Raw genomic sequence first — 13,997 nt, forward strand, 5'->3', positions numbered from 1 at the left:
AACGGCGGATCGGAAGTTTTCTTGAAAGAAAAAATGGAAAAAAAAAAGCAAACCACGACCGGCATTCAAGCACATCATATCCAACACCAACCTAATGGAAATAAAACTTGAGCTACATGCTCCCAAACTGCAGGCTGTTTGCCTCGCCTGAATGTATGGGCACAGCCGTGTGAGGTTTCTTTTGCGAGTGCTGCGGTTCTTAGCTTTTTTTGGCATGCCCTGATGTTGGTTGTAACTTGTAAGCCTGGCCAGTGGCTGTTATACCTAATCTGCGTTGCTTGACGCGTACGTAGTTACCTGGAGTTGATTCGTGCTACCGACGCGCTCCTCTCGGACTCGACCACAACGACCGAGCTGGAAAAAGGAAAGTCATGGAAACCGTTAGCAGATACGTACTACTACTACAGACCGAACACATCCCGTGCCGGTTTCCTTTCCAGATTACACAAGTCGTCGCGCCCAGCTGAGCTGGCCAACTAAACCGCTTCCCGTATAACCCTCTGCATGCAGCCGTGATCGAACTCCCAGTTACGTGCCAACCTACGGCGGCGGAACTAGACCATGGACGACGCCGGCGAGATCCACCGCGGGTTCGGGGGCCTGCGGCGGGGCGGGAGCTCGAACGCGTTCTCGCGGTCGTCGCACCGCGCGGACGAGCATGACGACGAGGAGGCGCTGCGGTGGGCGGCGCTGGAGCGGCTGCCCACCCGCGACCGCGCGCGGACGGCGGTGCTCGACCACTTCCCCGGGCGGGACGACGGCGTCAGGGCGGTCGACGTCGGCAGGCTCGCCCCCGGCGAGCGGGCCGCGCTGCTCCGGCGCGTCGCCAGCGTCGCCGACGACCACGGCCGGTTCCTCGCCCGGTTCAAGGAGCGCGTCGACCGGGTCGGGATCGAGCTGCCCACCATCGAGGTCAGGTACGAGAACCTCTGCGTGGAGGCCGAGGCGTACGTCGGGAGCCGGGGCCTGCCCACCATCCTGCATACCTACGCCAATGTGCTCGAGGTACGTATATACTGAAAATTCTACTATAAGCTTTGTTCTCCGTGTTTTCCTCGTAAAACCCTAAACCCCAAACATCAACATAGGGGCACCGATCTGATAAAATAATTGACCTGAGAAATAATGGTCTGTGCCAAATCCGGCCACGCCTACTTTTTTTGATAAAAAAAACAATATATTAATATCTTTTCTAACAAAAAATATTAATATCAAGATGATACAACTACAAGTAACACCCAACGACCACTGGAACAACACAATGTCAGGAGCTAGTCGATAGACGTCGATCGAGGATGCTCACATGACCTTAGATTTTCGTTTCTCTATTATGTGGTATGCGCACCGATTGACATGGCGTAATCGACTTCAAACAGGGAATGGCAAATTCTCTGCACATTACACCAAATAGGAAGCAGAAAATATCAGTCCTTCACAATGTCAGCGGTACCATCAAGCCTCACAGGTAAATTAAATTCTCAGCATATTACTACGAGTTTGCAAATCATCTTCATTGGATGTATTATTTACCTTTACCTCATCCCTGCTCTTGCTAGGATGACCTTGCTTTTGGGTCCTCCTGGTGCCGGAAAAACCACGCTACTCCTGGCGTTGGCGGGGACGCTCCCTTCAAGCCTTGAGGTAATTAATCCGTTTTTTGCTCTTCTTCTTCTCATTACCAATAAGAATATGTTGATCGTTTCACTCTTAGTATATCATGATTACTGCACCTGGCAAGTATATACTGATATTAAGAAACCCAACAGATGTCAGGCAAAATAACATACAATGGGCATACGATGGACGAGTTTGTGCCCAGGAGGTCGGCGGCTTATGTGAGCCAAAACGATCTGCATATCGGTGAACTGACGGTTCGTGAGACGGTCAATTTCTCTGCAAAATGTCAAGGAAGTGGTCACCGATTCGGTAAGAACTAGAAAAACAAGTAGTACTTGAAAACCCATAGCAGTATGCGCGAGTAACTTACATTTTCTGCAAAATGACTAGATCTGCTGATGGAGCTATCGAGGAGAGAAAAGGAAGCAAATATCAAACCAGATCCAGAAATAGATGTCTACTTGAAGGTTCGGTGCAGTTCTTCTCATTTCATTAAGCCTTGAGCTAAGCTCTAGTTATTTTGACCATCTGGGGATGTTTCAAAAAGTTTGACACAACGTCTAATCTCTCATTTTGTTTATAGGCTGCTGCAACAGGAGAACAGAAAGCTGAGGTGGTCACGAATCACATACTAAAGGTGCGTGCAAACTAGCAACAGATATGCAAACTCTCCACCCAAGTTCGAAGGGACTGACTTATAGAATATGAAAATGTGTTTATGTTACTGATTCTTTATTTTTCCTTTTCAAATACTAAAGATCTTGGGATTGGATATGTGTGCCGACACAATCGTAGGAAATAACATGTTGAGAGGAATATCAGGAGGGCAAAAAAAGAGAGTAACCACAGGTAATTCATCGACATCAAGGGAGTAAGTAAAGTACCATGTGTCCTGTACGATCTATGTATCTAACCCACCCATCCCATCCCATCTGCAGCTGAGATGCTCGTCACACCAGGACGAGCCCTTTTCATGGACGAGATATCAACTGGACTTGACAGTTCGACTACCTTCCAGATTGTGAACTCCATCCGGCAAACCATTCACATTCTTGGAGGAACAGCAGTTATTTCCTTGCTGCAACCAGCACCTGAGACATATGAATTGTTTGACGATATAATTCTCCTCTCAGACGGTCAGGTTGTCTACAATGGCCCCCGTGAACATGTGCTCGGGTTTTTTGAATCAGTGGGTTTCAAATGTCCCGAGAGAAAAGGCGTAGCTGACTTCTTGCAGGAGGTGAATTTCATTTTTTGTTCTATCAAGCTTTCTGTAATTATGCATTTGCTACTGTAAAACCCTGAAATATTCAAATACCTTTCGAAATACAAAACTAGAGATATCTGGCAATGTTTTGATGCAAAGTTTGTTGATGAGTGCAACAGGCAGATCATCAACATATTTTAGTATTTTGTACATGATTTGCTCGGAGAAATAGAAAAAACATATTTGTACAAACCTCTGTCCCAAAGTCAGATTTTCTAATGCTAGGATCACAATTGTCTACAGTGCTGAAGTGGACTGACTATAATTGAAATGTGGTATGCAGGTTACATCAAGGAAAGATCAGAGACAGTACTGGATACACAGTGACGAGACATACCGATATGTTGCTGTGAAGAACTTTGCAGAGGCATTTCAATCTTTCCATGTTGGTCAGGCTATAAGAAGTGAGTTGTCTGTCCCATTTGACAAGAGCAGGAGCCATCCTGCTGCCCTGAAAACATCAAAATATGGTGCCAGCATGAAAGAACTGCTTAAAGCTAACATCAACAGAGAGATGTTGCTCATGAGAAGAAACTCCTTTGTGTATATATTCAAGGCAACTCAGGTGATTCCATAAAACTAAATTTTATTTTCAGTATGATTATAATCTGCAGAAGTTCGAGTTAAAAGTATCTTATCATGCTATATCTCTTTATTGTTCAGTTGACGCTTATGGCAATCATTACAATGACGGTCTTTCTTCGGACAAATATGCATCATGACTCGATAACAAACGGAGGGATATACATGGGTGCACTGTTCTTCGGGATCGTGATGATCATGTTCAATGGGTTGGCAGAAGTGGGCCTAACTGTTGCAAAGCTCCCTGTTTTCTTCAAACAAAGGGATCTCCTTTTCTTTCCAGCATGGACGTATTCCTTGCCATCATGGATCATTAAAACACCCCTCTCCTTGCTGAATGCATCAATATGGGTCTTCATAACATACTACGTCATCGGATTTGATCCCAATGTAGAGAGGTAAGGAAACTAATACTACTCCATACTTTTTTTTATGAATATATTGCAGAAGCTAACAGAAGTAATGAATTACTGCAGACTTTTTAGACAGTTCCTGCTCCTCTTAGTAATGAGTGAGACGGCATCTGGCCTCTTCCGCTTCATTGCTGGTCTTGCAAGGAATCAGATTGTTGCGAACACCATTGGTTCATTCTTCTTACTAATCTGTATGCTTACAGGCGGATTCGTCCTGTCAAGAGGTATGAAATAATACCAGCCTAAACACCATGGTTGAGATAGCGAGCTAAGAATGCTTCGAGCAAATTGCCTAAGTGCAGTTGCTATCGGCACATTAAATGTGATGCTTTATATGAGAATTGCAAATTAAACTGTTGCTCTATATTTTTTTAACAGAGAATGTGAAGAAATGGTGGATATGGGGGTATTGGATATCACCACTGATGTATGCGCAAAATGCCATATCAGTAAATGAATTCCTAGGTGACAGCTGGAATAAGGTAAGGAGTTCATAAATTATTCAGAAAGGGTAAATAATCATCTAACTGAAAATGGTAGACTAAATCATATTGATACTGCTATATTACAGACAATCCCTGGTTTCAAAGAACCACTTGGAAGACTAGTTCTGGAATCTCGTGGAATGTTTACTGAGGCAAAATGGTATTGGATTGGTGTTGGTGCATTGCTCGGATATGTGCTGCTATTCAATGCCCTCTACACCATCTGCCTCACATTTCTCAAACGTGAGTTACAATAACTTGTATTTACGTACCAATAGAAAGGGTCCTTACAATTGGAGGTCTATTTTTAATCTTATACATTTTGCTCTGCAGCATTTGACAGCAATCAGCAAACAATATCTGAAGAAACGATGAAGATAAAACAAGCTAATTTAACTGGTGAAATTCTGGAAGAAACATTAGGAGGGAATAACAATACAGCAACACTCGGTAAAGTACTTGTTTTTACATTCATCAATCAAAATATGATATGCAATATAATGGATTTAAAAATAATCCCTTGAATATGTCCATTAGATACTGCAGATGAGAGCAACGGTGAATCAACTGCAAACAACACAACAGTGAATTCTTGTCCAAGCAAGAAAGGAATGATCCTCCCTTTTACACCTCTCTCCCTCACATTTGAAGATATAAGATACAGTGTAGACATGCCAGAGGTATTCATTTTTAATGGAAATATTAAAATTACAAAATTTGCTACATATTCATGCTCACTGTGCAAATTCACCTATGTGTGTACCATTATATATAATGGCTTATCCGATAAAAATGCAGGAAGTCAAAGCACAAGGTGTGAAAGAGGACAGATTGGAACTGTTGAAGGGTATCAGCGGTTCATTTAGGCCAGGTGTGCTTACAGCTCTCATGGGTGTCAGTGGTGCCGGTAAGACCACACTGATGGATGTGCTGGCTGGGAGGAAGACCAGTGGATACGTAGAGGGCAACATTACAATATCTGGCTACCCAAAGAAGCAAGAAACTTTTGCTCGTGTGTCAGGATACTGCGAGCAGAATGATATCCATTCACCAAATGTGACCGTCTACGAGTCCCTTGCATTCTCTGCATGGCTACGATTACCGGCTGATGTTGATTCCTCAACAAGAAAGGTTTGCAAAGAACGAAGACTCTACTATAATTTGAATAGTAATACATCACATAATAAGCATATACTCCCTCCGTTTCTAAATATAAGTCTTTTTAGAGATTTCAGTAAGGACTACATACAGATATATATAGACATATTTTAGAGTGTAGATTCACTCATTTTGCTCCGTATGTAGTCCGCATTAGAATCTCTAAAAAGACTTGCATTTAGGAACGGAGAGATATCATAGAAGAACATGATGAGATTATTTAGTCAGTCTTTTCTCCTTTTTATACAGTTTATTATTTAATTGTGTGCTGTACTAACTAATTCATCGCACCAAACCTGGTACACAGATGTTCATCGACGAGGTCATGGAGCTTGTGGAGCTTTCCCCCTTAAAGGATTCATTGGTTGGACTACCTGGTGTGACTGGATTATCAACTGAGCAAAGGAAAAGACTAACAATTGCAGTGGAGCTGGTAGCTAACCCTTCTATCATTTTCATGGATGAACCAACATCTGGACTTGATGCAAGAGCTGCAGCCATTGTCATGAGGACAATAAGGAATACAGTGGATACAGGAAGGACAGTAGTTTGCACAATTCACCAACCAAGCATCGACATATTTGAATCTTTTGATGAGGTACTAAAACCTTTTATTATAGTACATGTATTTTGAGAAGAAAAGGAACAACAACACATTGGCAGTTAACTATGTCCGCAGACACTTTTAACAACTAATGGTCATACGTGTCTATGCAGCTCTTCCTGATGAAACGAGGAGGTGAAGAGATTTATGTAGGTCCACTGGGACGCCATTCATGTGAATTGATCAGATATTTTGAGGTGAGTTAAGAGAGAGAGAAAAGTATTGTATGTTTCCATATGCAGTTTTGCATTGAATAAGCTTGTCATTTAACTGCTTCACTTTGATTCTACCAAGGCTATTGAAGGTGTGAGCAAGATAAAAGACAGCTATAATCCTTCAACATGGATGCTGGAAGTGACTAGTGCAGTACAAGAACAGATAACTGGGATCAACTTCAGCCAAGTATACAAGAATTCTGAACTATATGAGTAGGTTCTTGGTGGCATTATTGTCCATACTTTAAAATCTAATCAAATACTCAAAAATTGTGGACATTTCTAGTTTCAATTTTAAACCTTATCTTAATATTTTTCAATTTTGGTTGTGTTTCAGGATGAACAAAAAAATAATAAAGGAGCTAAGCACACCCCCCAAAGGTTCAAATGACCTATCCTTTCCAACACAGTACTCGCAGAACTTTCTCACACAATGTTTCGCTTGCCTGTGGAAGCAAAGTCAGTCATATTGGAGAAATCCCCCATATACTGCTGTCAAATACTTCTACACCGTAGTAATGGCACTCTTGTTTGGAACAATGTTCTGGGGCATTGGCAGCAAAAGGTAATAATATATACAAAAGAATAAACGGGACTCCAGTCCCCATGTATTGAAATTAACCGGGGCTATTTCACTCTTGCAGGCAGAGTCAACAGGACTTGTTCAATGCCATGGGTTCCATGTACGCCTCAGTTTTGTACATGGGGGTACAGAATTCCGCGACAGTTCAGCCAGTTGTGGCTGTTGAGCGCACTGTCTTTTATAGGGAAAGAGCGGCTCACATGTACTCGCCTTTGCCATATGCTTTGGGGCAGGTACAGTTTACTTGGCGTAAACTTTATTATTTGGTAACTTTATTAATTTATAAATGCTAACAAGATAAGACTAGAAATCAGATGCAAGCATGACCAAACGTGGATCATACTGAATTCATACAGAAAATAAGGTTAAACTAATTTTCTCATTAAGTGGAGAGAAACAAAAGAACAATAAGTCCCCCTAACATGTGTTCCCATTTGCAGGTCGCAATTGAACTTCCATACATCTTTGTTCAGTCTTTAATATATGGCGTGATAGTGTATGCCATGATTGGGTTCGAATGGACAGCTGTGAAGCTGTTCTGGTACCTGTTCTTCATGTTCTTCACCCTATCATACTACACATTTTACGGGATGATGACGGTGGGCCTGACTCCAAACTACAACATCGCTTCCGTTGTTTCCTCGGCATTCTACACCATGTGGAACCTCTTCTCGGGATTTATAATACCAAGAACAGTAAGTATACTAGTATCTGTTATCAACAGTGAACGGACTTTGCTCCTTGTTTTCCCTAACATACATTCTAATTGGCTGCTTTAACTCTTTCTACAGAGAATCCCAATATGGTGGAGGTGGTATTACTGGCTCTGCCCTGTTTCGTGGACACTCTATGGTCTGGTAGCTTCACAGTTTGGGGACGTAACCGAGAAGTTGGACAATGGCATGCTCGTGTCCGAGTTTGTCGGGAGCTACTTTGGTTACCATCACGACTTCCTGTGGGCGGTCGGTCTGGTGGTCGCCTCGTTTGCAGTTCTCTTTGCTTTCCTCTTCGGACTCTCTATCAAGCTATTCAACTGGCAGAAGAGATGAGTAACCAACTAACCAAAGAAGACACATCTGAGTTCGATAAGAGGTCATTGTAGTTGTATAGTACTACTGATATGAAAATTAATACTAGCGGATAGATCTGAGGATGTGGAGATTCAATTGTACAGCCGAGCCTATACAATTCCTAGAAACGCAGCAGCAAGTTCAGTTTCAACTATTTGGTCAAGAAGCTAGGAATATATTCACAACAGTGTTAACACAATAGTATTATCAAATCTCAACTAGCAGTAGCTGCTTTCTTAAGATGTAAGAATGTTAATCCTTGGAATGGAAATAAAATGGGAGAATTTGATTTGCAGCACTAACCAAATAAACATCGAACACCTTCTACTTGTTCTTGACAAGCAGCCGCCCAATCCCAAGCATCTCCTCACCGCTGCCCTCCTCGAGCCGCCAGCATAGGCAGCCGCCGGCGACCCGACCTCTCTCCCTCCCTCCCCCGATTCGGAGTTAATGCCGAGGTACTCCACCATCCTGGCCTGGGTCGATCCCCCACCCTCCGCCGAAACGGCGGTTCGGGATAGATGCGGAGCCGGGCGGGGAAACCCGCGGCGGCGTCGCCGCGGCCCCTCGGGAGGTGGTGGAGATGCTGGGGGGCAGCGACCGCCCGTACGGCGCGGGCCGGGACGAGTCGACCTCGCCGCCATGGTCGCCGTCGTCCACTCCTTCCCACTCCTGCTTCTCGGTGGGACATGTCAGGATGTCTGAAGGCTTGGCAAGTTGGCATCTCTGAACTGAAGAATAGAATGGGCAGCGCAATCGGCTCCTTCAGAAGTTCAGAAAAACGTTGGGTACAATTTTTTTTAACAGAGTACAGACGCAAGCACTCATATACATGCGCATACACTTACCCCTGTGAACATATACAGCACACCCTATCCTTATGAGCACCTCTGAGAGGCTGAGCCGGCATATCATCTTGAGATTTACGAGGTCCTCGTAGGCGACGACATCCAGAAATAATGCGAGCATCGGGACTTGAACCATGGTGGGTTGAGCATACCAGTACCACTGTCCTTCTAACCATCCAACCACGGTTTGATTCACACGTTGGGATGCAAATTGAGATACAAATAGTAAGTCTAAATTCTACAGGAAGAGAAGATGATGAGGATAAGATTGTATTTTTAGAGGGTGATGAAGATTGTGGACGTCGGTCTTAAAGCATCTCCAATAACTTCTGTAAAAAAAATCTTGTAAAAGTCGTTTTACGAGATGTCATATAATTTAGGAGAAGTTATTTTATGATTACTGCTACCTTTTGAGCATTGCGTTGGTTTTCACTTAAAAAGGAAAGGGTGATGCAGTAAAGTAGCGTAAGTATTTCCCTGAGTTTTTGAGAACCAAGGTATCAATCCAGTAGGAGGTCACGCTCAAGTCCCTCGCACCTACACAAACAAATAAAAACCTCGCAACCAACGCAATAAAGGGGTTGTCAATCCCTTCACGGTCACTTACGAAAATGAGATCTGATAGATATGATAAGATAATATTTTTGGTATTTTTATAATAAAGATGCAAAGTAAAATTAAAAGGCAATAAAAATAGCTAAGTGCTGGAAGATTAATATGATGGAAAATAGACCTGGGGGCCATAGGTTTCACTAGTGGCTTCTCTCAAGAGCATAAGTATTACGGTGGGTGCACAAATTACTGTTGAGCAATTGATAGAATTGAGCATAATTATGAGAATATCTAGGTATGATCATGTATATAGGCATCACGTTCGTGACAAGTACACCGACTCCTGCCTGCATCTACTACTATTACTCCACACATCGACCACTATCCAGCATGCATCTAGAGTATTAAGTTCAAAAGAACAGAGTAATGCTTTAAGTAAGATGACATGATGTAGAGGGTTAAACTCATGCAATATGATATAAACCCCATCTTGTTATCCTCAATGGCAACAATACAATACGTGCCTTGCTGTCCCTGCTGTCACTGGGAAAGGACACCGCAAGATTGAACCCAAAGCTAAGCACTTCTCCCATTGCAAGAAAGATCAATCTAGTAGGCCAAACCAAACTGATAATTCGAAGAGACTTGCAAAGATAACCAATCATACATAAAAGAATTCAGAGAAGATTCAAATATTGTTCATAGATAAACTTGATCATAAACCCACAATTCATCGGTCTCAACAAACACACCGCAAAAGAAGATTACATCGAATAGATCTCCACGAGAATCGTGGAGAACTTTATATTGAGATCCAAAGAGAGAGAAGAAGCCATCTAGCTAATAACTATGGACCCGAAGGTCTGAGGTAAACTACTCACACATCATCGGAGAGGCTATGGTGTTGATGTAGAAGCCCTCCGTGATCAATGCCCCCTCCGGCAGGACGCCGGAAAAGGCCCCAAGATGGGATCTCACGGGTACAGAAGGTTGCGGCGGTGGAATTAGGTTTTCGTGGATGCCTCTGTTGGTTTGGGGGTACGTAGGTATATATAGGAGGAAGAAGTACGTCGGTGGAGCAACGTGGGCCCCACGAGGGTGGAGGGCGCGCCCCCTGCCTCGTGCTCTCCTGGTTGATTTCTTGACGTAGACTCCAAGTCCCCTGGATCACGTTTGTTCCGAAAATCACGTTCCCGAAGGTTTCATTCCGTTTGGACTCCGTTTGATATTTTTTTTCTGCAAAACTCTGAAATAGGCAAAAAAAAAGGGCAATTTTGGGCTGGGCCTCCGGTTAATAGGTTAGTCCAAAAATAATATAAAACTGTATAACAAAGCCCATTAATCATCAAAAACAGAATATAATATAGCATGAAGCAATAAAAAATTATAGATACGTAGGAGACGTATCAAGCATCCCCAAGCTTAATTCCTGCTCGTCCTCGAGTAGGTAAATGATAAAAACGGAATTTTTGATGCGGAATGCTACTTGGCATAATTTTTTAATGTAACCCTCTTAATTGTGGTATGAATATTCAGATCCGAAAGATTCAAGATAAAAGTTTAATATTGACATAAAAGCAATAATACTTCAAGCATACTAACTAAGCAATTATGTCTTCTCAAAATAACATGGCCAAAGAAATTTCATCCCTAGAAAATCATATAGTTTAGTCATGCTCCATTTTCATCACACAAGAATGCTCTCATCATGCACAACCCCGATGACAAGCCAATCAATTGTTTCATACTTTAGTAATCTCAAAAAATTTCAACCTTCACGCAATACATGAGCGTGAGCCATGGATATAGCACTATGGGTGGAATAGAATATAATGATGGGGGTTATGTGGAGAAGACAAAAAAAGGAGAAAGTCTCACATCAACGCGGCTAATCAACGGGCTATGGAGATGCCCATCGATTGATGTTAATGCAAGGAGTAGGGATTGCCATGCAACGGATGCGCTAGAGCTATAAATGCATGAAAGCTCAACAAAAGAAACTAAGTGGGCGTGCACTACGGGAAACAGATAATTTGCCGTCGGGAGGCGTATTTGCCGTCTGCTTTTCGTCGGGCCAGACGGCAAAGACAAGGTTTGCCGTCTGCTGCATACGGCAAAGAAATACTAACGGCAAAATAGACTTTGCCGTCTGCCAAAACAATAACAGACGGCACAAACTTTGCCGTCTGTTCTTTTGTTCTGCAGACGGCAAAGTAAGATGTTTGCCTTCTGTATTTTATTTGGTAGACGGCAAAGAGAAAACACATCACGCGGATTGATCACGCGGATCCGTGACGTGGCAAGATCCAAAACAGACGTCCTCTTCCACCGTAGCCGTCGGACACACGCACCCACCCACCCACAGGTCAGGGCCCCACCCATGAGGCCTGCCCCGACCCACGACCCCCACGCCCCACGCGCCCATCTCCTCTCTCTCTCCTTATCCCCACAGCGCCCTCCTCTCTCCTGCTCCTCTCTCCGTCTCCCCCGGCCAGAGCCACGCCGCCGACCAGCTTCCTCATATCTCCTGCTTCCTCCTCTCTCCCAGCACCCCCCCGCCCGTCCGGCGTCCTCGGGCAGCCGCACGCCCGCACGCCGCCGGCCAGCACCTGCCCGTCAACCCGTCCCCGAGCAGCCGCACGCCCGCACGCCGCCGGCCAGCACCTGCCCGTCACCCCATCCCCGAGCAGCCGGCTCCGCGCCCATCGCTCCTCCGGCCGGCGCCACGCCCGCCCGTTCCCGAGCAGCCGGCTCCGCGCCCGTCGCTCCTCCGGCCGGCGCCGCGCCCGCCCATCCCCGAGAAGCCGCACTCCACGCCGCTCGTTCGTCCTTCCAGCACCGCGCCCCTCGCCTGCCTGTCCATCATCGTCAGCGTGCAGCACCGCCGTCGCCGCCGCGTTCAACTCCAGCGCCGCCACGTGAAGCTCCTCCGTCTCCGCCACGTGAAGCTCCTCCGTCTCCGCCACGTGAAGCTCCGCCAGCTCGCCAGCGCTGCGTGAAGCTCCACCCTCCTCTCTTCCGCGGCTCGTCCTCCCTCCTACACGGCCGCCAAACAACAATATGGCATGACCAGACGTTGACCATGACGACGCGCGACGCGGCCCTCTCGGCGCTGTTGGGCGAGCAGCTCAGTTCCGGCGAGCTCCGCCTCAATCTGATTTGGTTATGTATGAGTTTGCTGCTTTACTAGTGTCGTTGTCCCCTTTTGGGTGTGCGTCCTTAGTTGATCTTAGTTTTTAATTCTGTCATTTAGGCTTGTAGTCTTTGCTGGGGCAGCGGTGGGGCTGTCCTCCGCGTGCTGATTTGGTACTGTGTAAGACAATTTGGTTTCTTTGCTATGTAATGGAGCCGGACCTCTTGTGCTCTTTTCCTCTAAAAAAATGGTTGTTGGGCGAGATGCTCTGGTCCGGCGTATTTTAAAAAAAACAAAAAAAAACAAACTTTGCCGTCTGTATTTTAATCTGATTGACGACAAAGCACACTATTTGACTGACAGCAAAGAAAAGTTCTTTGCCGTCTGCTATTTTTGTGGCAGACAGCAAATTCACAGTTTGGCTGACGGCAAAATCTTTGCCGTCTGTTCGATGAAAAGCTGACGGCAAAATATTCTTTGCCGACTTATCTTTGCCGTCTGACTTTGCCGTCTGCTTCCTGACGGCAAAATCTTTGCCGTCTGGATTTAGGTCTTTGCCGTCTGTGGCCCACAGACGGCAAATTACCTGTTTCCTATAGTGGTGCATCCAACTTGCTTGCTCACGAAGACCTAGGGCATTTGAGGAAGCCCATTATTGGAATATACAAGCCAAGTTCTATAATAAAAAATTCCCACTAGTATATGAAAGTGACAAAACGAGAGACTCTCTATCATGAAAATCATGGTGCTACTTTGAAGCACAAGTGTGGAAAAAAGGATAGTAGCATTGCCCCTTTATATATATATATATATTTTTGGGCCTCACTCTTTCTTTTTATTTGGCCTTTCTCTTTTTTATTGGGACAATGCTCTATGAATGAAGATCATCACACTTTTATTTATTTACAACTCAATGATTACAACTCGATACTAGAACAAAGTATGACTCTATATGAATGCTTCCGGCGGTATACCGGGATAGGCAATGAATCAAGAGTGACATGTAGGAAAAATTATGAACGGTGGCTTTGCCACAAATACGATGTCAACTACATGATCATGCAAATCAATATGACAATGATGCACGTGTCATGATAAACGGAACGGTGGAAAGTTGCATGGCAATATATCTCGGAATGGCTATGGAAATGCCATAATAGGTAGGTATGGTGGCTGTTTTGAGGAAGATATAAGGAGGTTTATGTGTGACAGAGCGTATCATATCACGGGGTTTGGATGCACCGGCGAAGTTTGCACTAACTCTCAATGTGAGAAAGGGCAATGCACGGTACCGAAGAGGCTAGCAATGATGGAAGGGTAAGATTGCATATAATCCATGGACTCAACATTAGTCATAAAGAACTCACATACTTATTGCAAAAATCTACAAGTCATCAAAAACCAAGCACTACGCGCATGCTCCTAGGGGGATAGATGTTGGAAATATGCCCTAGAGGCAATAATAAATGG

The 13,997-nt window shown here is 44.5% G+C and overlaps 1 protein-coding gene and 1 long non-coding RNA gene across 4 annotated transcripts; one reads left to right on the forward strand and one right to left on the reverse strand.

Moving 5' to 3' along the window:
* Window positions 1-367: 367 nt before the first annotated feature.
* LOC123080631 (ABC transporter G family member 53) lies at window positions 368-8,090 on the forward strand. The gene is made up of 23 exons (XM_044503561.1): window positions 368-1,005; window positions 1,377-1,465; window positions 1,557-1,641; window positions 1,767-1,926; window positions 2,008-2,084; window positions 2,201-2,254; window positions 2,376-2,466; window positions 2,556-2,857; window positions 3,168-3,449; window positions 3,548-3,864; window positions 3,943-4,103; window positions 4,258-4,361; window positions 4,451-4,607; window positions 4,698-4,814; window positions 4,902-5,044; window positions 5,163-5,495; window positions 5,830-6,120; window positions 6,240-6,323; window positions 6,421-6,554; window positions 6,679-6,906; window positions 6,986-7,157; window positions 7,365-7,619; window positions 7,716-8,090. The coding sequence occupies exons 1-23, from the start codon at window positions 562-564 to the stop codon at window positions 7,971-7,973; spliced, it is 4,338 nt and encodes a 1,445-aa protein (XP_044359496.1). The 5' UTR covers window positions 368-561; the 3' UTR covers window positions 7,974-8,090.
* On the reverse strand, window positions 1,165-8,725 carry LOC123080632 (uncharacterized). Of its 3 annotated transcripts, none has more exons than XR_006438505.1 (5): window positions 8,298-8,725; window positions 3,222-3,335; window positions 1,988-2,201; window positions 1,531-1,893; window positions 1,165-1,391 (listed from the first exon to the last, which is right to left on the reverse strand). It is a non-coding gene; the product is annotated as an uncharacterized lncRNA (long non-coding RNA). The 3 variants fall into 3 exon arrangements; XR_006438504.1 differs by having other exon boundaries at window positions 1,988-2,204; XR_006438503.1 differs by having other exon boundaries at window positions 1,988-3,335.
* Window positions 8,726-13,997: the final 5,272 nt, after the last annotated feature.

The sequence above is a fragment of the Triticum aestivum genome, chromosome 3D (genome assembly GCF_018294505.1).
Source record: "Triticum aestivum cultivar Chinese Spring chromosome 3D, IWGSC CS RefSeq v2.1, whole genome shotgun sequence".
Lineage (NCBI taxonomy): Eukaryota > Viridiplantae > Streptophyta > Magnoliopsida > Poales > Poaceae > Triticum > Triticum aestivum.

What these genes read in the sequence shown, in the direction of transcription:
- LOC123080631 (XM_044503561.1), top strand. Translation starts at nt 562, where the DNA reads ATGGACGACGCCGGCGAGATCCACCGCGGGTTCGGGGGCCTGCGGCGG. An exon ending in ATATATTCAAGGCAACTCAG is followed by an intron (nt 3,450 to 3,547) that starts GTGATTCCATAA and finishes TTTATTGTTCAG; the next exon opens with TTGACGCTTATGGCAATCAT. An exon ending in TGCCATATGCTTTGGGGCAG is followed by an intron (nt 7,158 to 7,364) that starts GTACAGTTTACT and finishes TCCCATTTGCAG; the next exon opens with GTCGCAATTGAACTTCCATA.